This window comes from Chaetodon auriga, chromosome 9 (genome assembly GCF_051107435.1).
Source record: "Chaetodon auriga isolate fChaAug3 chromosome 9, fChaAug3.hap1, whole genome shotgun sequence".
NCBI classification, from domain to species: domain Eukaryota; kingdom Metazoa; phylum Chordata; class Actinopteri; order Chaetodontiformes; family Chaetodontidae; genus Chaetodon; species Chaetodon auriga.
In genome coordinates, this window is record NC_135082.1 from 19,726,523 (window position 1) to 19,751,732 (window position 25,210).

Genomic DNA, 25,210 nt, shown 5'->3' on the forward strand with positions numbered 1-25,210 from the left:
CAGAACAAAAGACAAATAATATTATGTACCACTGCACTGAGACAAAGAGAACTCCAATCTGCATCAGCACAGATAAACATCCACCCCTAAGATATGTTCTGGGTAGATAACAGCTTAGTGCGTGTGTTTGCAACACACAAACACAGACACACAAGTGCACAGAGCAGAGCTTTGATAAGCACAGAAAATTACTACATGTTGTTTATGGTGGCAGAACAAAAGGATTCAAGGTATTCATTTCAAGAAATCAAGCTGTGGAAAGGTGGATGCAGGGTCTAAGATGTATTTCAATGGGATAGATTTGACTTCATAATATAGACATAATTGTGGGGAAACGGGATATCTGCTCTCGGTTGTGTGTGTGTGTGTGTGTGTGTGTGTGTGTGTGTGTGTGTGTGTGTGTGTGTGAGGTCTGGGAATACAGTGCCTCGCCTTCCCCTGTGGATCCACTGCAAGGGTAGGGGGCAGAGAACCACCGTCTGTTGCTGTTTTCCATGACCCCGTGTATCCCCCCGCAGTGAAAAACGATGTTTGCCCCCAAAGACGGCCCTAATACAAATTAAATTAAATGAAGTCAGAGCAGCTAATCCCTGTGTGTTGCTGAAACTGCCCCCCCGCACACACCCATACACACGAATGAGTGGGTCAAGCCCGCTGCATCTGGCCCCCTCTCCACCGGCCCTGCTCTCAAGCTGCCAGGCTCCCAGTCCCTGACGGAGGCGACAGCAGGCCCCGCTCCCACTGCGGCTGTGTGTGTGTGCGTTAGTGTATGAACGCGTGTGTTTCACTGTACGTTTGTGTTGCCTCCCTCCTCGCACGGTGTTTATTCCCTTTTGCTTGTTTTGCCATTGCGCCTGCGTGTCTGCATGTGTGCATTCCTTCAAGAAAGACGTATTTATGTTTGTGACTGGCTTACGCATTTCACACATATTTCTTGATCTAGATTTATTGCGGTATATTTACAGTTAAATGTAAAATATAGAGGATTCGCGCGTTCGCTTCTCTCAGACAATGTACTAAACAGCAGTGTAATGGGAAAACAAACAGTAGCATTGGACCACATAGTGTTGGTTGTTGTTTTGTTCTGCCTGTGCCCTGATGGCAGCCTGTCACAGTCCTGGTAACAAGCTGGATTTACAGATGCGGTGGTGATGTGCAAGCAGCTAATACTGTGCTGTCAATCCCAGTGCTGACAGCTGCCTAGAAAGACCATCCCAAATATTACCAGCAGATGTGCTTCACATTGAAGCACCAGCAAACAGGATCAAAAAGCTAACTAGGCTGCACTGATAGGAGTAGCTTTTGTTGTGACGCGACCTAAAAGATCTCGTATGCCCATCTGTTTAATAAAAAGCCCCTTTCTATGATACGTACTTTGGCATCAAGCCCGACCATCTACCCCTGATTTGAGCACCAGCTCTGATTTGCGAGACGAAGTGCATGGACTGATTTTCAGCAGCTGGTGTACACAGATATTATGTTTTGGAGGGTTGTGGGTTCGGAGGGCGGGTGGGTTTTTGATGAGCTGGAGTCTGGAGTACATGTTTGTATATGTGTGTGCGTTGCAGATCTGAGCACCTGCACACATGCCCTTTGAAAAGCTCCATCACCCCTCCATCCAGCCAACACGCAGGGTAAACATGGTTTGTTTGAGCGAGTGGCCCGGGGTAGTTGGATTAATGAGCGCTGATGAAGTTCCACTTGTATCCTGGGTGCTGCCTCCCTATTTGCTGGAGTGGCTGTGATGTGGTAGTGTGTCTGGAGGCGGTGACTCATTCCCTTTACCCAGTGTCAGATTAAGGCATGTCAATAAACAGACCCACTCAATCCATCTCCGAGTGACTGCATCCGCTCACAGAGCCTCCCAGTCTGTAATGAGCTGCTGCAAATCTCCATCCAACTAAAATGTCTGGAAAGATGCCTTGTCACAGCGAGCGAGAGAAAAAGAGAGAGAGGGAGGGAGAAAGAGAGACAGACAGAGAGGCTACAGCAGCACCGATGTGACTGGCAGCCATCGTTAAGCCGCTAAGAGAAAATGTACCGAGGCGTGCTCCGCCACATTGTAGAGTGTAAGTTGATCAGCTCTCCTCGCAGATCCGCAGATTTCTCATTTCGGGCTTCCTCGTGTGTATTGAGTTAATCAAAAATTAATTCTAAGTTTACTGATTTCAAAAGTGACTCAAAGTTGTGCTGTTTATTCAGTCACTGCTCTCATGTAAGCATTTAAGTGGAACGTGTTTACATAATCTGCAGTGTTTCTGAATGTTTATTTTTAAGGCCCAGCCCAGGGGAGGTGAGAGGAACCTTTGGGAATTCCTCGTGCACTCGTTTAGCGTGCCCCCACCCCCGCTCCCCCTCCACACTGGCTAATATAGGGCACAACTGAGAAGAGAAAATGCTATCTAGTAATTCTCTCTCAAAAATTAAATGACTGCTCAAACCATATGTTTGTAGTGCTTATTCCCAGACGGCGCAGAAACCACAAAGTGTACCTGGATTAGACGTTACCCTCAACATTTCCGGAGTCTGCTCAGAAAAGTCACCACCTACCACTCTCATGCGGCGCCATACGCACATTAACGGATTTTTGGATGAGAGGAGTGTGAAAACTTTTCAGTCTGACATCCAAATTAAAGAAAATCCCTCAAGACTTGCCTAAAGGGGAAGTTCCTGCTATTTGAGTTTGATTAGGCTCCACGGGCTTTAAGGAAAGTAAGCCGATTTCTTTTAGGAAACAGCATAAGGTAGTCAAGTCTTTTTGCTCCCTCCCCCCGCTTTTTACTATGTAAAAACCATGAATCGTAATCTTATAGAGATACTCAGCTTTTTTCTCACTGTCTTGGAGATAGAATAAGCCTGAAAACACATGCAGAGCCGAGCGCCGAACAGGTGTTATATGAAACTCTACCCAGCCTCGTGTGCCTGCTGACACAGTACACCCCTCTTCATTCTAAGTGGACACTATAACTCCGCCTGAAAGGCTTAAAAGCACCAGCCTTGTCTCTTAAGACAAAGACAAAACAAAAACACCGACCCCCGGAACCCACACAGCCACCAACAGTTTGAAACATGTTGGTCCTGAGCAGTGATTCCCTGGTAAGACAACAGCTCTGACTTAAGCCTCTTTAGCGTCAGCCGTCTCCGCTGGAATGCAGACGTCTGCAAAGGGGGCCTATTATTTAAAATCTTTTCATCATGCTGAAAGGGAGGGAAATAGCTTTGACGTTGAGAAGCTCATGAATAATGAATGTTGTTTCTATCAATGTATGTATAATTAATCACATCTCTACTAACTGGACTGTGCGGCTCTGTGGAGCCTGTAGGCCTGAGTGACATGGAGACTGGTCTGGGCTATTGTCTCTGTTTCAGAATAAAAGGCGGCTGCAGTTTCCGACGCGTTGGTGAAACACAGGCGGCGCAAGCAGCAGCCTTTTTCCTCTCTTCGTGAGAGCTGGGGGGGGTGATTGTTTTGGCCAGAATGAGCAAATATTTGTTCAATTTCACACGGAAAGGCAAGAAAAATGAGGGAGAAGTGCAGGCAGGAAGTGGCGCTGTGTTTACGTATCTGTTTCATTGTGTTTCAGAGAAGCTGCTATTTAGTTTGCTCAAACAATGCTTACCCTTAACACATGTGGTCAAGGACACAGGTGACCTCATCATAGCATTTAATTCACCCAGGGTTTTTTTCTTCCTTTTTTTTGGGGGGGTCTGGTCACAAAGACTGCAGAAATGTACAAGCTACAGCAGAGCCAGGAAGCTTTTAAAAACCTTTTCTCCACAGAATCACTCACTTTCATAACATGATTGATTCCCAAATGGGCTGCTGGGTTTGGGGTGAATTGATGGGTGATGAAGTGAAACGATGCAGAGAATGTGGCAGGTTATTTGTCACACGTGTACCCTTCTGTCACAATTGATTGTGTATAATTTGAGTTTGCAGGGGAGCCAGTTGATATTAAATGGTAACAACTCTCTGTATTCATCACGGCAACCCCCCTTTAGCAGGCAGAAATAGAAAATGTAATCTCATCCACAACCATGGCTGCGCCTCGGGCACTCTTTCACCCTTTTTACCGCTGATCCTCCCTTAGGGGCCCTGCCCTCTATAAAGGAAGAGGGAAATCTATAATCTAGCAGATGGCAGAGGATCTATGGGAAATTCTATAATCGGGAAGATGGTGGTGATGATGGTCGTCGGGGAGGAGAGCAGAGGGCTGGTGGTGGTGGTGGTGGTGGTGGTGGAGGGTTATGGCAGCTCAGGATGCCAAAGAGCATTTCTTCCCTCTCACATGGCGAGCAAAACATAAACCCGGCCCGTGCAGGTGCCTCGGTGGTCTCTTTGTCTTCATCATGGGTGTCACATGGACTGAATGTGAGCTGCTTAGAGGTGCTGCACCCAGAGGCGTCGTGGTTGTGCACCAGCTCAGCCCTGCAAGTCAGGGATTGTTAGAGCAGCGCTTCTGTAGGGAAGCAGAAAGAGAGAGTCTGTGTGTGCAAGAATGTGAATGTGCAAGAGCCTCAAAGGGGAGTGTTTCTTTTTCATCGTGGCAGCGCATAGGATGAGAAAGTCACCTGCAGACACACACACTCAAGCCTCACACACTCCTCTGCATCCTCGCTGCAAAGTTACGAACTACGAATACATAATGTGTAAATAAGTACTTTAAGACACTGACCATCCCTCAGCCCGTGAAGATTTCCCTCCTATTTCCTCCTCCTTTTTTTTTTTTTTTTTACCCGTCACTACCACCACAACCAAACCGAGCTGGATAATGAAGCCTTTTTATTTTCTAATTGCAGCTGGCTTGCCCTGTAAACCCCCTGGATCTCTTCTTCCCCTCATCCCTTCCTTTAGCAGTGGGATATCAATAACAAGGCACATAATGTGTAACATTTCCTTCCGGGACCGAGGGGAGTTCGTGAGCGTGCTGCAGCAACAATAAAGGAAGACTCAGGCACAACCTCAGACTGCTCAAACACAGAATGAAGCAGCAAAATTTGATCTGACAGTTTTAATTGATTCTGCCTCGTCTCTTGTTTTGTATGTTTAAACAATGCGTTTTAGTCTGGCAGTAAGAGCGTTCGGTGTCCGTAATGAGCGTGGCTGGATGTTTTTTGTCAGCTACATTGATGACATTTAAGAGTTGCGTCCATGACAGACGAGAAACATTCACTTCTATAATCAATTTTTCTTCCTTCAGATGTTCACTTTTTTTAGACGCGGCCTCGCACAGCCCGCCCCACCCTGCTTAAATGCTTTCTGTTTTTAAGCAGTATAACTCATGTTAAATAGTTTATCTCAAATGTTAGCTGTCCTCAAAAGATGGACTGCGTGCATCTCTGTTCAAGTAGGCTTTAATCTTTTTAGACGAAGATGCAGCAGTATTCTGGTTTCATGTCAGCCCTGTTTGTAGTCTGTAAAAAAAAATAAATGTCTCCAAATTAAATTCTTGAGTAAGAAGCAAAATGCTGATGGCGTCATCTCATGTGCCCCTTCTGATAGTAACATGTTATTTGTGCATGTTGCTACATTTGTCCGTATTTTTCTAGCTTGCTTCCCTGTTTAAATGTTATGCTGTGCTGTATACGCATCGATAATACATACAGTAAGGCAGCTGTGTGACATTTTTTTCTCTCTTTTTCTCCCCTATCTCTGTGACATCTGTTGAACTTGTCGGGTGTTTACTGGTGTAACAACTGGTGTCTTCACTCCCCCATCCCTCCCCTTCTCTCTGGTGCTCCCCATGCCCCCACACAATGAATACACTTGCATCCAGACTACAGAACCAATTGTCACGCTGGGAGGAAGGCAAATCAAATCTTACGGCAGCAACTAGGCGAGGAGATTGCTTTTCCTCTCAGTGGCAGAGAAGCAAGCCCATCGTCCTCGTGCCTCCGGTTTTACCGGAGAGAAAGAAGCAAAGGGTGAAAAGGGGAAAGCGACTGGGCTGCAGCAGCTGGACCGCAAGTCTCCCGCAGGTCAAGTCTCACCCATTTCCTCCCATCTTCACCCTCTCTCTCTCTCGCCACTCTCTTTCCACTTCCCTCCCCACTCATCCTGACACTACCTATCAGTCACCCAGCGACACCGGGGACTACATTCCTCCCTCCAGTCCTCCAGATGAAACGGAACAATAATTATGGGGATAGAGTGGCTCTGGCCGGCAAACTGGGGCCGCTCAGATCACAACAACACATTGTCCAACCTGATTAAGGAGCCATTTGTGGCGTCCTCGCTGTAGTTAAGCAGTCCTCATCCTCTTGCCTGAAACTTGACCTCTCAGCAAGATCTATTGACATGTCCTCCAATTTGAGGTCAGTCAGAAATGTGGGGGCAGACATTACATTTCTTTACAGGAAGCCTGGGCTAATGCATCCAATTCTTCCTCAGAATAGGCTCTCTTAAGTGACTCATCAATGCCCAAGGTTATACCCTCACATGTTGGGTGGTTGTTTATTTCCACTGACAATTTGATGAATAGAGGAAATGTGGTTATCGCCTTTGAATCCTTTGATTAACGAGCAGCTGCTGTGTTGAAGATGAGCCATAGAGGAAGAGATAGTGAAGCAAAAGCACTGAATGGTTGAATAGTGTGAAGAGTCTCCTTTGGTTGTACCTAGTGCACATATAAGAGAGCTCCATGTAAAAACCCTGAGAGAGAATTGCATTATGGAAAGTACAGTTCCATTTCTGGACTGGAACAGCTTGAGAGCAGGGGCATACTGCCTTCCTCTTCAGGCCGTGCTCACACAGAACCTGCCATCCAAACCAATTACAGGCTGCAGCCAGAGTGACATTCACAAGAAATTTTCTATCTTGTCTTTTAAATGAAGTTTTCCCCTTGTTACTCATGCCTTGCATTTTCATTAGTCTCTCACTGGATGCGCGGCCACTGTAGAAGATGAGGCGGTTTAATTTGTGTTCACTGAGACCAAAGTGCAGCACAGATAGAACACCAAACATATGCATATACAGCATACAGCAGAGAAACATTATTGATCTCTAATAGCCAGCTATAAAAGCACCATTATAGCATCTATAAATCTTTTAAAGGAAAGATATTTTTCTGTGATAAAAAAAAACATACATTTCTAAATGTGGCATAATTCATAAATTAATGAAATAATATGTGTTCATCTGTAATTAATGATTAATATGAGTTGCAGTATGTTGCCGCTGCCATTACCTTTGATATTTAATGGAGTCAAGCTGAACGGGAACAAAAGGAGTCAGGGGTAATACAAGAGAACAAACATGGTGCGCTCCAAATTAAGGGCTAATAATAATATGTTAATTAAATTCCTTTTCATGAATTATCTTCTCTATAGTAATGAGTTAAAGTTTAATTAGGGGTAAATGGTGAAAAGGAGACGGAATGATGCTAACCTTCAGCACAAACACATTGCATCATAATTTAGCAAACCCCAGTCAGAGGCCTGCCCTCGCATTGTTTCTTATCGTTACACAGTTTTCCTGCAAAAATAATTAGGAGTACAAGAGGTGAGATGGCAAACAACAGCTTATCTCCTAATGATTGAAGGTAGACCTGTGCACTTTGGAGACTGACAGATAATTGCACCCCCATACATACAAGTTCCTTAAAGTTTGACAGCAACTAAAGAGACAAGATCAGCATCAGTGAGACAATAATGCCACACAGCATATTTTTAGTCTTTGAGCCCATGAGAAAATGCCATCAATACCAAGAATCTAAACAAACAAGGACATGCATTTGGTAGCATTAACAAGCTCTTACATTTTTCATAGACTGCAAACAGGTCATGGGAGCTATTTGCCAGAGGTAAACATCACGCCTTGGCTGCTGTGATCTGCCAGCAACACTTTTATTTATTCATGTATTTACTTATTTTTTTATTTATTTCAAAAGAGACCGGGACTAATGTTTGACACTTCCTCTGCTCCCCCGTCCCCACTGCTCAGACTCCGCGGCATTGTGGTTTCACTTGCACGCAGACGCTGAAAAAGTTCAAAATGTTCAACCCCATTAACATACAACGCGGAGAGCGTCCGCACACTGCGTTTTAATCCAAATCTGTTTGGTCGCCATGCGTGACAGCTGTGCAGGGCCGCTGCTACCTCACCAGCAGGCGTGTGTCAAATGTGAGGCCGAGTTGATCATCAGCCATCGTGCTCCAGTGCCTGCATTAACCTTTCTTATCACGAGGGGTGACTTTTTTTTTTTTTTTCCAACAGGACTTTGATATCGGCACTGTAGACTTCCCTCGGAAGTCAGCCATTGACTCGCAGCTTTTATCAGGATACAGTATCTGCGGTGAGGAATTTTAAGTGAAGGCTCTGCTTTCTGTCTGCAGAAAACACCTGCATCTTATCAAACTTTGTCGAAAGGGTCATATCCTGGCTTTTCGCACAACTGGGAAAGTCCTTTGAGAGGCTTTGATACCCTTTGGCCCCCTGACATCTTACCTAGTGTGAGTAGATGCTTGGCAGATGCAGGAGGAGCTACCTGCTCGGTGTACACTAACTCCTCTGTCCATGTGCTCTTACTCGTCAGACGTTCTCCTCGCTAAATAAATGTTGAAAAAAAAAAAGAATGTAGGATGCCTTTGAACTGTGTTCTCTAATGTGGGTCAGAGATCTATCGTATGCATATTCTGAAAGCCTTTTCATCTGCAATTGCGGAGTTAAGATTCCCCTGGTACACTCTTAATTTCATCTACTTCTCTCGCAGTTATTTATTTAATATTTCCACATTAACGTCTTCTCAAACATGGTAAAAGTGAAGAGTTCAGAGAAGAAAAAAGGGAAACTTTTCTTCTCCCTCTGCCTGCATGATAGTCTGTCCGCCCTAATGACTCCATTTTAAAGACAGTGGGCTGACCGGCAGCGGAGGGAGGGAGCAAGGGATCGAGAGCGGGGAGGGTGAAGAGGAGAAGAGAGGCTGCGCTCACTGCAGCACTCTCCTCAGCTCTCAACTCCCAGTCAGCCTCTCTGTGTGTGTGCTTTGAAAGAGAATAGGATTCAGCCCTTTGAAAGCCGAGGCTGCTCACCGGGGCCTTTGTGTAAAATAACATTTCTACTGAAAGCCAATTACTGGTAACATTATTTTGGTTGCTTCCATTATTAAAAGTACCTCTCTCTGTTGCCCCCATCATCCCTCAACCACAACCCCCCCACCCCACCCACTCACCTCCCACCCCCTGCATCGTTCTGTTACAGACGGAGAATTATTCCATTGACTCCAGTTACGTGAACAGCAGAGCCCACCTCATTAAAAGGTATGTCTTGATTAGGAATTGTTACCAGCACCTCGTTACCATTGTTATCTGTAATTGTTTTATCTAATGAGTGCACAGCTACCGTTGCAGCAGTTTGCAAGTGTTCCTGCATGTTTTTCATTCAGTGTAATTGCAATGGGAGGATAAGATTTTGGGATAAATAGAATTACTCTGTAATGCGTTTAGCAGACACTTGTTGAAATGAGCCACAAACCTCATACTTTCAGAATATTAGATTACACAGAGCAGCAGAATCAGCAAGTAATGATTTTCATATTTGCAGATAACCTTATTACTCTTCTGTAATTCAGTTCATTAGCAACACATGTGGCTTGAATTGCATCAGGTTACGACTTAAAACAACCACTCAACGATTAAAAGATATTCGGGGAGATTTTTCAAGTGTTTTTCTGTGCTGCTGTGTTTCAAGACAGCAGTTTCGTGAGTAGTCAGTAATTATCTTCTTTTTTTTTTCTTGGGTGACAAAGAGAAGAACAAATGTTTTCTTTGTGTTTTGTATTCCAGTCCACCTGAACCAGGATATTAGACAGCAGGAATGCAGGGTTGGGGGTTGGGATGGAGGTTGGGATGGGGGTCATATAATAATTCCCTCCAGCCGTTGAGGTTTTTGTGACCAGGCTCCCTTCGAAAACTACAGTTCTCCCCTTTTACCTGCAACTATGGAACATTCCTGCCTTTCTTTTGTTTGAGGCCATCCCAGCCTTTTGAAAAGCCATTATGGCAATTTCCTGCCCCAAAAGATTCCCTGCATTAATGTAAACAAAGAGCATTCAAGTGTGGGGCCTCTGCAGCACACTACAAAGAAATCCCCTCAGGAGCCAGTGAGCCTATGGTCTGGGACAGGTGCAATTACAGTGATAACATCAGAGAGCCAGCATTACCTGCAGTCCTCTCTCCCAGGCTGGAGAATGTGAGGCTTGGGCCGGGGAATGCAGCTACCTTGTACTGTCCTTCACTTTCTCTACCTTTCTTTTTGTTTACTCCCATTTTCTCCTCTGCCTGCTCTTTTCTCTCCTTTCTAGCCGCCTCTCTCCCCTTATACGAACTCATTCATACGTTTCTTTTCCTCTCCTGCAAGAACACATGTTCATATATTCACCCCTATTTAGTGTTGTTTGTAAAGCAGAATTTGTTCCAGTGGGATGGAAATCAAATGAAGGGAAATCACGCTGTTACTGTGCAGCTGTTGATTGTGCCCCCCCAGCCCACCCTCTTTATTGACTGTGAGCCCCAAACAAGACAGATGCTCAGTTTGTATGCCTCCAGCGTTTCCTACATCCATCTTCCTTCCAGGAATTCCTGATTACTGCGGTATTTGTTTGATTGTAGTGAGTGAGTGCCACCTGTTCGTTCAATGCGTTGTCCTTGAAGTCGGAGCATCCATCCAAAATGCCCCAGTCCGAAACACCCCGTAGCTGCTGCGCTGCCTGTGAAGGTGAAAAATGTCCATTAAATCCAGAAAGGCTCTCAGCAGATTTAAATTTCCTCCCTATTTCATTGTTACTGCAAGCCTAGAAGCTGGAGCGAGGCTTTGTTCTTTGCAAAAGTGTTGTATTTAACCAAGACTCGCAGCAACGACAAAAAAAAAAATCCTAATCGTCTGTTTTGAATTCATGGAAATAGACTACGTATAAAGGGCAAAGAATTCACAGAAAGGACACAAAAAGGGACAGGGAGAGAAAGACGGACAGCTCGTCACAAACCATCAGAGACGCGGGGACGAAGGAGAGCGTGTGAGAGAAGGAGATGTGACAGTTAATCAACATTTCCCTCTCCTCCCTCCTGGCCCCCATGTAGCACATCGACATTCAAGGACCTGGAGGGGAACAGTCTGAAGGACAGCGGCCACGAGGAGAGCGACCAGACCGACAGTGAACATGACGTCCAGAGAGGACACTATGTTGACACGGCTGTCAATGACGTGCTGAACATGACTGTCCCCCCCAATGTTTGCCAGCTGCCAGAGCAAGGTAAGAAAATCTCTGCTTGTACCTGAGTGTGTGTGTGTGCGTGAGCGTGTGTGTGTGTGTCGAGGACTTCAGCATCCTTTGGAGTGTGTTTTGCCAGTTTCAAGATAAGACCAATGTGTACTTGCGCGTGTGCCCGAGTGTGTTTTTATGCCACCAGAGCATCTTTTAAGGTGCGTTTTGCCCATCGAGGGCTTCAGATGTGTTATATGAATAACAGCAGAGGGTTTTTTTTTGTCTTTGATGTCCTGCTGGAGCAGCTAATGTGAAGGATCTCTGACAGCTAAGGCTACTCTTTGATACAGGCTTAGGCAACATTATTGACTGATAGTAGCCATGTCTGCTCTTGAAGTGGGGCTGACTTCAGATGTGCTTGAATGGCAGCAATTAGGCTCACAAAGGTAGAAGGTGGAAATCTACATATCTCCACGTGCCCTCATCCATTATTCAGGGGGATCATTTAGCAGGGAATTAATGTTGATGTTTCATTTCTGACTCACCGTTTAAAAAGACATCCACTTGGTTGGCAGAAGTCAGTGTAAAGGGTCATGTTCGTTCTTAACTGCTGCCAGTCAGACTGAGGAAGCGAGTGGGTCAGCGCGAGGGAGAGAGAGCAGGATAAAGCTGTCTGGAGCAGGCCGGGATGTTACTATATGCACCTGAGGGTATTTACCGAGCTCAAAGGAAACACCACATGCACAGGTGCCGCGGCTCAGCAGAGCACGAGAGTCAGCGTCTGTGAAAATTGCAGACATTTTAGGATGACTCACATTAGCAGTTTCACTCTGAGCGAGGAGGAAACACCGGACATTTTATTTTCAAAGCACACTTGTGCGGACAGCTTTTACAGATATCACTCGCAGTATCTGAACTTTACATTTGCACTGTGCTTCAATTTGGGGAATTTGTGCCAAATTTAGCTTTTCTTCCCACAGCTAACGCCGACGTGATTTCAGTTTCTTTCTACTAACACTGGCCTAGTAAGGCTGTCTACTTCCTCACTATGCTGCTTTCTTCCTCCACAGCTCATATAGGAAGGAAATTTTAATGAGCAGGAGATAACGAAAAGGACTCCTACTTTATAAAAATGCATAAAGGAAGGAGGATGATGTGATGTGTTTTAATTATTTATCTATTTTTTATCGGCGGACTGTGAAGTGTGTGGGTGTGGTTGAAGAGGCAGGAAGAGACATGTGTAAGGTCTTCCTTGTCTGGTCCCTGACATGTTTAACTAACCAGATGCTTCACTTTGAGCAATTTGGCTGCTGATGTTGTTTGACTGGAGAATAATAACATTAGACAACCCACACTTAATGTTAATCAAGAATAGAGTCATGCAAATGCATCTGCCTTCGTTGCTGGTCGGATATGTATTGTAAAGCTGAGAGGTGCAGATTGACATACATGTAGCGTCAGGGAGTACGCTGACCATCAGAATCAAGGTGCACGCGTGATGAGCGGTGAAAAGTGGATTTGCTGACTATTGGCTGCCAGCTGGAATTACTGCACAGCCCACCAAAATTCCTGTGCCTTAAAAAATGCATGCTGACAGGTCTTCAAGTAGTGGGATCTCATTATTGGAGACAATTAGAAATGATGTACATGAAGAATATTACAAGTGGGGAGAGCTCTCGGAGGCAGTTCTTTTTTCATTAACTCCACCGTTGATTGTATCTGTTTCAGCAAAATGGACGCATGCCTCCTGAATGTGTAATGCAGCAACACATTACGGGTAAACACAACAAGAGGCTATTTCACAGTGCTGTCCATTCTTTTGACCAGAACGAATAGATGATAACAAAGTGTCTGTTTGGAATTACAATTAGAAGGTTTGTTGTTGGCCTTTCTTCTTCTTTTTTTTTTTTTATTGCAGTCGGCCACAGGCTCACTCTTGGCCAGCAGTTTTCCTCGCTAAGGACTTAACAAAATGGCTTCACTGGAATCTTTCCTCCCTTTGTTTAGAAAGTCGGTCAGCAGCAGTGGTCACACCAGAGAGTAATGAGAGGCTGTTCATAATTATTAAATGAATTGACCAAAGACCCTTACACGTGCAGAAATGTAATGACACAGCAAATGAAATCGTCCCTCTTTGCCCATCTCAACGGTCTAATTACATAGTTAAAGGGCGTGTTGGGCTGACGGCGATGGGCAGATTCAGCATGATGCCCGGATGAATGTGTCTCTGCTGTTGTATGAGGATTTTACATCATCAGATTTTTTTTTTTTTTTTTTTTTTTTTGGCTCCTCAGGAGAACCCTAGCTTCCTCTTTCCCCTGCCTCATTTTCCTCTGTGCAAACTGACTGGAGAGCAAAGGCAGAAATAGAACAGTTGAGGTTTGTATAATATGAGAGCGGCGCAGTGGTTACGGCCACGTGATGATGTGGTTTAACTTTGAGCTCATCTGACTTAATTGACAAAAATGGACACTATCTGCTAGCTCTATTGAGTGAATACAGGGAATTGTCAGAAAACAAATAGGCATGTTCACTAAACACCCCGCTGCTAAGATGTCTTCTGGGAGTAACTCTGCTGTACAGTGCGCCTCTCCTGCCAGCTAAAGCAGAAAACAAGTTGAGAGACTGCAATTGCCAAAGGACAACAACACATACAAGCCGCGGATAGAAGAGCCTTGTTTTTTTTTCTGTGTTTTTATTGTTCTGTTTTCTTGTGTTGATAAGCGCTGAGAACAAAAGGAAAGTGGAAGGGGGAAGGAGGAAGGGTTAAACTCTCGGGCTTTTACAGTGCAAATGTTTACCATTCCCAGTGTCATGTAAAGATATTGTTTGCCCAGGAGACAAGCCATTACCTTTACACAAAGACCCTGCATCCCCATCATCTGGTGGGCTTTCATGTGGGAATCCATTCAGGGCCTAACTATCCCAGCTCTAAATCACAGTGGGCATTTTTCCTTTCTGCATCATTTTAAGAGTTTGATATTTGGCTTTTGTCCATCAGAGTTATCCTTTTTTTTTTTTTTTTTTCTTTTTCGGTTGTGGTGGTGGTTTCAACGAGGCTGTGCTCATTATTTCTGCCCCGGCCACTACCAAGGTAACTTTCAGCGAAGTGCTTGTGAGGAGATTTTAGACTTAAATCTGAGCGAATGCCTCTTTGTTGAATCCCTGCCAAGAATCTAAAGAGGCGTGCATGCTCTTTTTGAAAACCTGACCTGAAATATCCTCACCCACTGGATTAGATTAGGGAAGTATCTGAAGAACAAATTACATTAAATCTCTTAAAATCTATAAAGGAAGGGCTATCTTTAACATGTAATGGCTCCCTCATATCTGCCAATAGGATGAAAAATGGATGATATCGCTGCAGCTAAAAAACTGAGAAGAAGCTATATAAAATGAATTCCTCTTTATCTTTATAGGCATGTCTGTGAAGTTAGGGGGATTTGGTTGAAATGTGCGACATGCTAGCTTTGGCTCTGTAGAACCATTAGTGTCATGGGAGAAGCAAGGGAACAGACTCGGAGGGGGCTGGTGACAAAGAGAGCTAAATCTTTTTTTTTTTTTTTTTTAAACTTCCTTTGATTGCCATAGCTCACACTTTAATTCCCCCCGGATATGGATGAGCCATGGTTTTTAAGGATTAAGATTCATGTATTGTTAAATCGCTCGAGTTATCTCCGCGGGGGGAAGAGGGAGAGCATGATGTCTTTTTACACTGTCCGATTTGTGGGTTTAGAGGTTTGTGGTCTCCGTTTTGGATTTATTACCAGGTCAATATGTAAGTGTTTTTTTTTTTTTTTCTCCAAAAAAGCTCTTCCTCTTGGCTTATTAGACTCAAAGGGATACAAGACTGCTCAATTAGACAGAGCAGGGAACAGGCCTCTTTTATTTCTGACATATTCCTTGGCCTCCACCTCTGGAGAATATCTCTCATCTATCTGTTAGCCTCCCTGTGGGTGCGTGCCTGAAGCTGGAGCCCAGGAATGGAAGCCCCCTCCGTGGGCCGTAGACTTCTCCATATTCCCATCTTCCATCAGCGGATCCGCAGGGTTTCACTGTTCCTAATTGATTTCAGCTCCCCCCACCTGTCCTCTCTCTCTTTCCCTCCATATGTCTTTCCATCCTTCTCCTCTGTTTCAATCTACTGACTGCAAACATCTCCAACCCACATCTCCCAGCTTTGTGCCAGTCAAGCAGTTCCCTTCCCCTGTTGAATTAAAGAAAGAGTAAAAGCACCTCACATGTTTCTGCTGCAAACTTGCCCTAAATTCAACACGGGAACATTTCTAGTTTGCAGTTCTCTGATCTACTAACGAAAATGCTGACAGGTGTCAGAATCAGGAAGGCAACAGGAACAGGGCTGTGCTGACAACACGAGAGGGGGAGAGAGAGAGAGTCTGTGTGTGAGGGAGACAGAGATGGAGAGATGAGCTGAGAGTCTAGTAAGCAGTCTTAGCGAGAGAAAATAAAAAGAGCAAAAGAGGAAACAATCTCTCTGACAGGTAGGAGTGATTTTTTTCATTCTCTCACTCCAAGGCTATGAATGTGCCAGAGGATTTGACTGATTCTCAAACAACATTTGATTGAATTAAGCATCAAAACTCTTCGTGTGATTCGGGCCTGGCAACAACACGTGTTGCGTTATGATGTCTTATGATTAGATTAACACACAAACTCTATACTGGGACCATCCATTTTGATTTGGATTTGCCTAATCTAATGTGTAACCCATGGTGGAGGTAAAATGGCTGACAGTGACAAAGAGCTCAATGCAATACAAGCATTAAGGGAGATAGAGTGCGCACACACACACACACACACACACACTGCACGCTCAAACACACCAGAGAATGCTCGCAGGCAGGTGTGGTGAAGTCTGTAATGAACCTCCAAGATGCAGATTTTGCCTGTGAGATGAAGAGACTTGAGGAAGTACAAGGAAATAAAATGTCATTTCAAGCTGTGTCCATCTGTGCTCGTCTTTTTTATCGTGCTCAGCAGTGCTGAATGAAATTGTGCGGCTCAGTGAGGTCTTTGGCTCTGTCTTATTGAAATTACACCTAATGTAATAAAACAGAGCAGACTAATATTGATTTTGCACCTGGTAAAATAGACGAGAGGCCTCTATCACTTAAAGGGAAGATGGGGATTTTTCTCTCTCTCCCTGTGTGGAGCGAGCCGCTTCTTGCACAGACTACACCGCTTTTATGTCTGTTCTAAATTAATAACATTGGCTGTGGCCTCTTGGTACAGTTTGTTTGCAGTACTTGCATAAGTAAACCAACAAATTCTTTAAAAATCATGTGCGAGCCCATCCCTTTAGTTCTGTAGTTAATTCCAAGAGGGAATAAGTTAAGAGATGTGAAGAAAGACTTAAACAAACTTGACATGTTTTGATTCTCTGTTAAGTTTTTACAAGGGCTGCCTCTAGCCGCTCTTCCTCAACTGTACGCGCTACCGCAGACACAAACGAAAATGCTCGCGGAAGGTCGTCTTCTCCAGCCCAGAGTGAAAACATATAGTGATGTTGTAATGCTATAACGGCAGCCCCTGCACCCTCATCCTGCCAAAGCTCTCCTGAATATACCCAGTGTATTTAATCAGCTCAAGAGGGGACTGCTTATCTCTCTGCACTTGTCATGGATAGCGTATTGAACATATCAGAGAGAGAAATGGGAATAGTTCATTATTTTCTAGGGCTCACAATGAGCCTGATGTATCTCATTGCAGGCCCTCCACTGACAGCTCATTTTCTAGACAATCCTGGCATTCAGTTCACAACGCGGCAGGGCAAGAGAGAGAGAGACAGAGAGAGAGAGAGGAAACACAGAGACAGAGAGAAAATAGGGCTCCGGATCTCCATTGCTTATTCATGACGCTGTGGCATGCTAGGTGTGTTAATAATCTCCGCAGAAACCAAGTGAATCACAGTTGTTTGTTGAACACCTAGCCAAGCTGGGCCCCAATCGACAGCAGATGGGAAAACAGGGGGATCAGGATGATCCCAGACAGAGGGAGGGAGATTAAGAACAGGTAATGTGCTGAAGTTGATGGGGGCCGAGTGTGTATTAAAGAGAGAGGAGAGAGTACCTGAATTTTAAATCTGTCTGAGAGTGTGTACACAATATATGGAGTGTGTGTGTGTGTGTGTGTGTGTGTGTGTGTGTGTGTGTGTGTGTGTGTGTGTGTGTCTTTAAAGGTTAATCAGAGATGGAGGGAGGAAGAGAGAGAGGGAGAACGATAAAGGGATGGCACCTGAGAGAGAAATACTGCGTGGTGGGGGGGGGGGGGGGGGGGTGGAGTGAAACTCAAGCAGCAGAGCTATAGCATTGTCTCCAGTCCACTCGGCTTTTGTGGCCCCGATTGATTCTCGCTCTTGATGGAGGAACCGAGAAAGCAGCCATTTTTCCGATCGGCACCATTGTGTTTTTAATTCTTTGAGGTCAGTGCGTGGGCACGGCCCGTCTCCACTGCAATATAAAGCTAGCAGTAATAAGACCGAGGGTTAAAACAGAGGGCTGTATGTCTGCAGGGGACTTGAATCACACACACACCTAATGGTCAAGTCTTACTTACTAAAGCTAGCGTTATTGTCCAGCCTGGCACATGCACAGGACCTGTAGAGGATCGAAATGCCGTTTCTCTCAGACCCCGGAGTTGGCATTTAAAAGTACTAAAACAAAACATCAAGGCCTTAAAAGCACGAGGATAAGAACAAAATACTAAAAAAGTATTAAACAAATTAAATATTTACAAGATAAGCTTGGGGTCGGGGGGGGGGGGGGGGGGTAAGAAGGCACAGATCAAGAACAAAAACTGTAATGATAAAAAATGAAGTGCAAATAGAACAAGTGTAGTGCAAACAGAGATGAAATGGAGGGCGAGAAATAGTCCTTCCTCAGGATGAGTAATTAGCAGCAGTTTTTAGTTGTGTTCTGTACAAAGTGGCCAGTGCTGCGTGTAGGCGTGTATATGTTCGTATTAAAAACTTCTTATGGCTGCTGCTGTTGGACACGTAGAGGGTGGGAGTGATAAATTACAGTCCAGACTTGTTGGGGCAGATTATGCTTATAGTAATTACATAGTGATCTTAATAAGATAGCTTAAATTACATTGTTTCTGCTCATTATGTGTCTTAATAGTGACTCTCTAGAAGTCCCTTCATCACCTTCCAGTGATGCTTGCTGCCCACTGGCATCTTTAATGGGACGAGGATCTCGTGCCTCCAGTTTGATGTGGGCTTGCTGCCATAGATGTTAATCTAAACTGAATTTACATTTTACAGTGATAATCTTATCGATAACATGTAAATTCAACGTAATGAGAGGTTAACAAAGCCTCCTCTGCTGTGGTGTTCTATATTTGCGTGCTTCCCACCCACAAACAGTGCAAGCACAGAGGCACCAATATCGTGACAGTGAAATCAACAGTGAAGCCAAGGCAAATTATTTTTCCTTCACAGACACTCTTACAGGTTTTCCATTCAGTGTGTTCTTGCATGTCTGTTTGGATTTCACATGTGAAGTTGCACAGTTAAAGAGACCGTCCTACCAAGGGAAACCGCAGCGTCAGTCGTTTCAGCACGCGCGCCCAAAGTGACCTACAGTATGTTTACGTTGGAGAGACAAAGCGCTCTAGCAGCCGTCATAAATACGCTGAGAGCAAAGGAGGAAGTCAGGTGATGCTGCGGAGCGTCTGCAGAGGGACGAGGTCAGGGTGGAAACTTCACACTCTTAAACCGCTGTTTGTTTCCTGTTTCCTACCCACAGTTCTTTTAACCACGACCGCAATTGTTCCCAAACTTCAACCAAGCGTTTGTTATTGTAAACATGACTACATCATGTACTTAGCTAAACCTTAACTGTGGTGATGTCACATCGTAAACATGATTTACAAAGGCACAGAGAAGTGACGGCATCCTGCCGGTGGTGCCATCGGATCAGAAAATGCTTCTGTGTGACGCTCTAGAGGGATGGACTAACTTTTGTTTCATTTGGAGGATTTGTAGAAGTTGATGACACTTGCATGGTATATTTTAACACTTAATTTCCAGTGCTGGTCCAGAAATCCCAACTCTTTGATTTTCAGTGGAAATGAGGAGGCTTCATGAGTGACTCTAATGGCTGCTTGTCAGCTGAGAGAAAGATGTCTGTGGCACCACCGGGGGAATGTGTCCCCAGCTGATTAGCCATTGTTGTCTGTCATGTCAGGAATGCAACTTGTGTGTGTAACAGTAAAGTCATCCTCCAGAACCACTCTGCTGCCCCTAGGACAGAAAATAGCAGATAGTGTAACTCCAGACCTGATCCTGATCCTCTGGTGACAGCTTGAGTTCCTCTCAAGAGTCCTTAATGCGCCTTTACCAAAGCATGACTTACCACAGCCATGTTGCTGAAATGCTACGACTATAGACTGATAGCATGTGGAGTAAACAAGCTGATGAGGACATACTATACACATAGACTAACTCAAAGGAGCCTCGGTGTGTGGCTGGAAGTGGGCAGGATAGTCACCGAGTGACTGCCAAAGCTGGGCTTGTATTACAGGGATCCCAGGATATCAGACACCAGGCGGCCTGTGCTCCCTCCAGGCAGGGCAGAGTCTGGCAGCTGGCCCGTAGCCCAGATAGCTATAATCAGCTCCATTACCTGTAGCACTGACTCCCATTTATGAGCCCTCATAGTGGAGCCATACTGCTATACTGCAGGGATTTAAGGATGCTTGGAAATTTAGGAAAGGTACCAATGGCATGCAGCGGCACATGCTAGAGCTACACCTGCTGCAGACATGTATACATTGTACACACAGGAGCGCGCTGGTAGCTGCACGCCACTCAAACGTGTAGTGAATGGGGAGAGATTTTCTGGGCATTATGTGTCTTGGCATGAGGCATTTGTTTTATCTTCTCCCTCTGTGAAAGGGAAGATTAAGAATATATTCTGCTCTGTTTAAGGGGAAAATCAGCTGTCTTCTGACAAGTACATTGTAGCCCGCAGTTTTCTGTCCAGAATACAAAGAGACATTTATCACTGCAGCTGGGGTAAGGGAGGAAGGTGGGGGGGGGGGGGGGTCTCCTGTGCTGCAGCAATGTGCATTTCTTTTTTTAACCCCTATTACTTCCTTTCTGTGTGAAAAACACTGCACCTCCATCCTCTTTAATCCATTTGAGATTTCCAACGTTCTGTTTTTCTTTCTTTCCTCTATCTCCCCCAACGCCTTTGTCATCTCCACCCTGGTTTTTATCTTGGTTCTCATCACCTTGTTTCTCCTGACAACATTATAACTCAGATGGAATATGTAGAAGGAATATGTAAAGTTATGTCGTCCTCCTCAGTTGTGGCAACAAAAGGTTACTACCTCAGGCGTACTGCTATAATATTTCCATATTCTGCTCTCCTCATGTATATTCAGTGAGAATAATTTATTCTCTAACATTTTATAGCCGCTGTTGAAATGCGGAATTTCTCTCGCACAGATCCTCGCCTATACTGTAAAACACAGCGTGGCAGAATGTGCTCTTTGGGTTTGTGCTCAGCAGAAGTTAAACAGAGGTTAAAGAGAAGTCATCCAAATCACCTCTATCATTACTATCTCTCATTCACCAATTAGTGTCAGTGTTCCTCGCTGTCCCCTAGATGACCTTGCAGCCATGATCTCACTGTGTTGTAATTCAACATTTTGAGTAGGTCTCAATAGTGGGAAGCACGTTGTGGCTGCCACTGACCCAGATTATAAACTATTGATGAGCAAGCGAAGGCATAGTAAAAAGAGGAGAGACCCGCTGAGGTGCGTGTGCACCCAGGGAGCCTCCGATGACCTTTTCTTGGCCAGCGGTCTCTGCAAGACCATGCTTGGATTTTGTCTTTCAACACATATTCATATTCAAGAACTTCCCAGTCATTGAAACCTTGGTGCTCTGTTTTAAGTCAGTGCATGAGCTAGGAAGCGCATATTAGCTGTATACACTGAGTGAAGATCAAAATTGTAACGTGCATAACCTGAACACCACACAGCGTTACAGGTCAATCTGAATGGCTGTATTATGCGCGCGCCGCAGTCGGATTTCTGCCTGTTTTGACTTGCTCATGTGTGAGAAAGGTCAGCAGCTGAACAGGATGCGGAGTGGTGTTTCTGCAGTGTGGCGTAGCCGGCGGTGGTGGATAATCAAATTAAAGCAAATTCATCAACATAAAAATCACAAAGGTCCTCAGTTTTGTCTATTGTGCTGCTAATACAATGTTTTCTTTAGGCTGCCACACATCTTCTTTGGCATTATCAAATCACATTAGTATGTTGTGTAAAATCAGGTCAGTGTGAACCATGTTAATACTACAGCAGCTGATACATAAATCTGCTTATTTACAGCATTAAGGGTATAGTCTGCAAACAAAAAATAGTTTTGATACATTCCAGGAGGCTTTATGTGTTGTTCCTTTTATGCTTAATTGACTAAAGGACAGACTTCACTCAATGGATGCATCTTGCCAGCCAAAAGTGACTTTTCAAACCCCGCTGTCCCCCACCTCCTTAAAGGGAAGGATAAAAGGTAATGGGAGAGGTCGGCTGTAAAGTTTAATGGCAGACAGGAAAGTCTCAGAGTGGCTCTTTTTAATGATGTGCCTGTTCTCATGCAGTCCTCGTTAAAGATGAGGCCAGAATGCATGCTGAGGACAGGGAGGGAACTGTGGCCAGACGCCGCACTGCCCCTCGTCCTCTGTAAGATCTGCAGAGGGGGTCTCGGGCTCCTTTGTGTGTTCTCCGGCACATCGCAGACATCCTGTGCTCCTTCTGTATTCAGCTCGCATTAGCATCAGGAAATAAATAAAGCAAGCAATCAGGCCGCGACCTCTTATATCCACAGTGCTGCCAGCCCCCCCCCCCCCCCCACTCTCCCTCCCTTCTCCTCCTCCTCCTCCACCTCCACCTCCTCCTCTTCCTCCTCCTCCTCCGCTGCACTCTACATAGGTTTAACTAGCTTGGATTTGCAACTGAATGCCAAGCTTGGTGTTTGGCTTTACCACAGGGCAGGTTGTTCCTCCGCGGTCTCCAGAGAAAAGGAGCTCAAGGATGGAGAGGGAGCGAGAGAATTGGATCTTTGACACCTGTCACTTCCACTCTGCTGCACCTTGCTCCCTTGCCACACATAAGGACTTTTCATGTCACAGCTCAGCATGTTATCATGAGTGGGCACAGGGCCTGAGAAATCCAATTACTACCACTGTGTCAGACCCCTGCCATCATCCTTATGTATGCTATAGTCATGTTCCTCAAATCAGAAAAGATGTGCCTATTAGTTCCTTCTCTTTTCTTCAGTCTCAGTCTTCAGTCTCCCTCCTCCATTTCAATCTGTGTGCCTTAGATACGAGCTGCAGCTCTTCCCGTGGACTGCCTCGCTGCTGACAATCCTCTATACGGAGTAGAACTGGTTGGTGGGTGGCTAATGCTACGGACATTGGTTCTAACTGTCTGATATTAAGTGGAATCATGGTGCAGACCTCACTGTGGTGAATAATGGAGAACCTGGGAGAGAAGCAGCATGCCTCCCAGATGCCACACAGAAAGGCCTTTGTGACAGGGAAATAGAATCGGTTAGAGAGGCCTCCCTCTTGCTTTGCCTCTGCCCAGTCGGTGTAAATCTAATGCATCCCCACGCAGCAAGGGCCTCGCTGTGTTTTCCTTATTTCTTTTATGTGTTGCTCATCCCCAAGTGACACTGTCCATCTTGTTCAGTGGGAGACAAGGGGACTGTCTTTTCCTCTCACCATCCATGTCTCAGTGTGGCACACCCCCTCTTACTGTATATGTTTCTGCCTTGCTGAGCTAAACCTGCCCATCACACTGCATACCACCACACTCACCACCACCGCACTCACCATGCTACAGTGTCCTACTTCCAGAGGTTGTTAAAATTGTCGGGAAAAGGGACAAGTGGAATTTTTTTTTTCTTTTTTTTAAGGAAGAAAAAGCAGAAAAAAGAAGAAAATGAGAGTGAGGAGGGACCATGCTGGTGCTTCCGCGACAAGATAAAATGGAATATAAAACACATAGTCCTGGATGACACAAAGTGAACATGACTGCATGAGAAGCCACATTATATTAATTATGTAAGGCCACTCTTTTGAGGCAAAGCTGAAGCTCACAGAGAGACAGAGAGAGAGACACAATCCTAAGATATTGGTATGCTGCCCAGCGTGCCGTCCCCAGTTGTTTGGAGCTGGACACACTGACAGGCGCTGAAGTATTGTATTTATTTCAGATGGCTAATAGAAATAGCACTTGAGAAAGGGGGAAAAAATAGTCAAAAGGGAAAACTATGAGAAATGTCTCTTAAAGGCAAATGTGAGACCATAATGGTTTCCTACTCTGGGATGTTTATGGGTTATAGATTGTTCAGAACCATTAAATCATAAATCTATTTCCCCGCAATTGATTAGTTGTGTTTGTCGACTGCAGGGAAGAAAATGTGAATTCACAAATATAAATCTTAGTGTTGGTGAAACATCTTTAATTTGTCATGGACCTTTTGCTCATTAAAGGAAAGTTCCATGCCACACCAGCCATTGTTTCTATCATCCAGTGTTATATTTCCCTGACATTTGCAGTTTGTTGTTTCTCTTCTGCCCATTAAAATTGCTGAAACTTACACTTGTGGAATGGGGATTTGTTCTCACTGATAACTATAGATTGCATGAAGGAATGTCACTCCTGGACCAGGAAGTGGATGCTTTGACCTCAGGGACTCTCCTGACATGAGCACTGTTTTTTCTCGGCGATCACAGTCCTCAGTGCCTTCATCCTTACGCCAACCGCGCTCTCCTCTCCGTCCCTGCTCCCCGTGTAGCTTTCCTCCACACCCCAACCCCATTTTCAAATGTAATTTAGGAGCCTGTTTCTGTCCCCCTTGCTTCTCCCAGACTCAAGGGTTTAGGAGCAAATTAGCTTGCTAGCTCGGTCAAGCTTAAACACAGAAATGCTGCATTTGTTCCAGTGTATTTAAAGATGTCCTCTGCCGATGTATTGTGGAGGAAACGAGCCAAGCCAGCAGAGGCAGGCAGGCAGGCGATCTGGCTGGCTGGCACGGCGGAGTGGGCAGGTCTGCAACTGGGACGCCAGTGGCCCGCTGTGCTGAGTTCTGGGAGTGCATTGTACTGTCGCTGTGGGTCTGGAGCAGCAGAACACAGGTTAATTTGAAGCCCATCATTACAAGGGTAATTTGGACGCTGAGAATTGACAAGGGTGACATTTGCTGTGTCATTACAGCATCACATGCATCTCATCACAATACAGCACTTGAACTTCTACCGTGCTCAGAAACGGATACAAAGACTGGGATAATCAGTCTGAGTGATTGTGTTTTCAAGACGTCTTTATTATCCCCCGTTATTAATGACAGTATCTGTGTCGTGCTTCTTGAAACCATGAAAACAAGAAAATACCTTTGAAAAAGACAGATACATCCTGTATTGTATCACTGGAAGCATCATCTCAGAGCTTACTTAGATTATATTATCTGTTTATCATCTATCACCCAAGTCTTGAAAGTGGAAAGCGTCACGGAGGTCAAGAACTAAATTGGCTGACAAGTTAGATCGTAACTGAACCGAAGTTTGTGTTGATAGTGTGGAAATTGGTAATAATACTGCTAATAATGTAGTAGCAAAGCAAATCTTTTAACAAAAAGTCAAATCAAATAAAAATGCAATTGTCTCACTTTTGAATGATTCCTCTCTGCGTGATTCTTCCCATTTTAACTGGAAACGTATCAAATTATGTGAGCAAGATGAGCTCAAGTTGCAGTTTCATTTTTGACTTTAATTGGATTCTTTTTTTTCATCTTGTATCTTTCATACTTTAAAATAATTATCCCTTTTAAAATAATTCTAACCCAAAGATGATTTTTTTTTTTTCTCTGATGAAATTCATCACTGAATTACATCCCTGATTAGTTTTTCTTGGAAATGTTATATATGGCCACAAAAGTATCTAATTTACTGCCACAAAGTTATTAA

General features: G+C 44.7%; 1 protein-coding gene across 7 annotated transcripts in view; it reads left to right on the top strand.

Moving 5' to 3' along the window:
* The window catches only part of pcdh19 (protocadherin 19), a 55,250-nt gene that overhangs the window by 20,367 nt on the left and 9,673 nt on the right, over nt 1-25,210 (top strand). For 4 of the 7 annotated variants that reach the window (XM_076738554.1, XM_076738556.1, XM_076738558.1 and 1 more), the window contains exons 3-4: nt 9,200-9,258; nt 11,077-11,249. In XM_076738554.1, coding sequence (XP_076594669.1) covers nt 9,200-9,258; nt 11,077-11,249 — 232 coding nt within the window. Of the gene's footprint in view, nt 1-9,199; nt 9,259-11,063; nt 11,250-25,210 lie in introns of all 7 variants that reach the window. The other 3 variants (XM_076738553.1, XM_076738557.1, XM_076738555.1) reach the window with 1 other exon arrangement.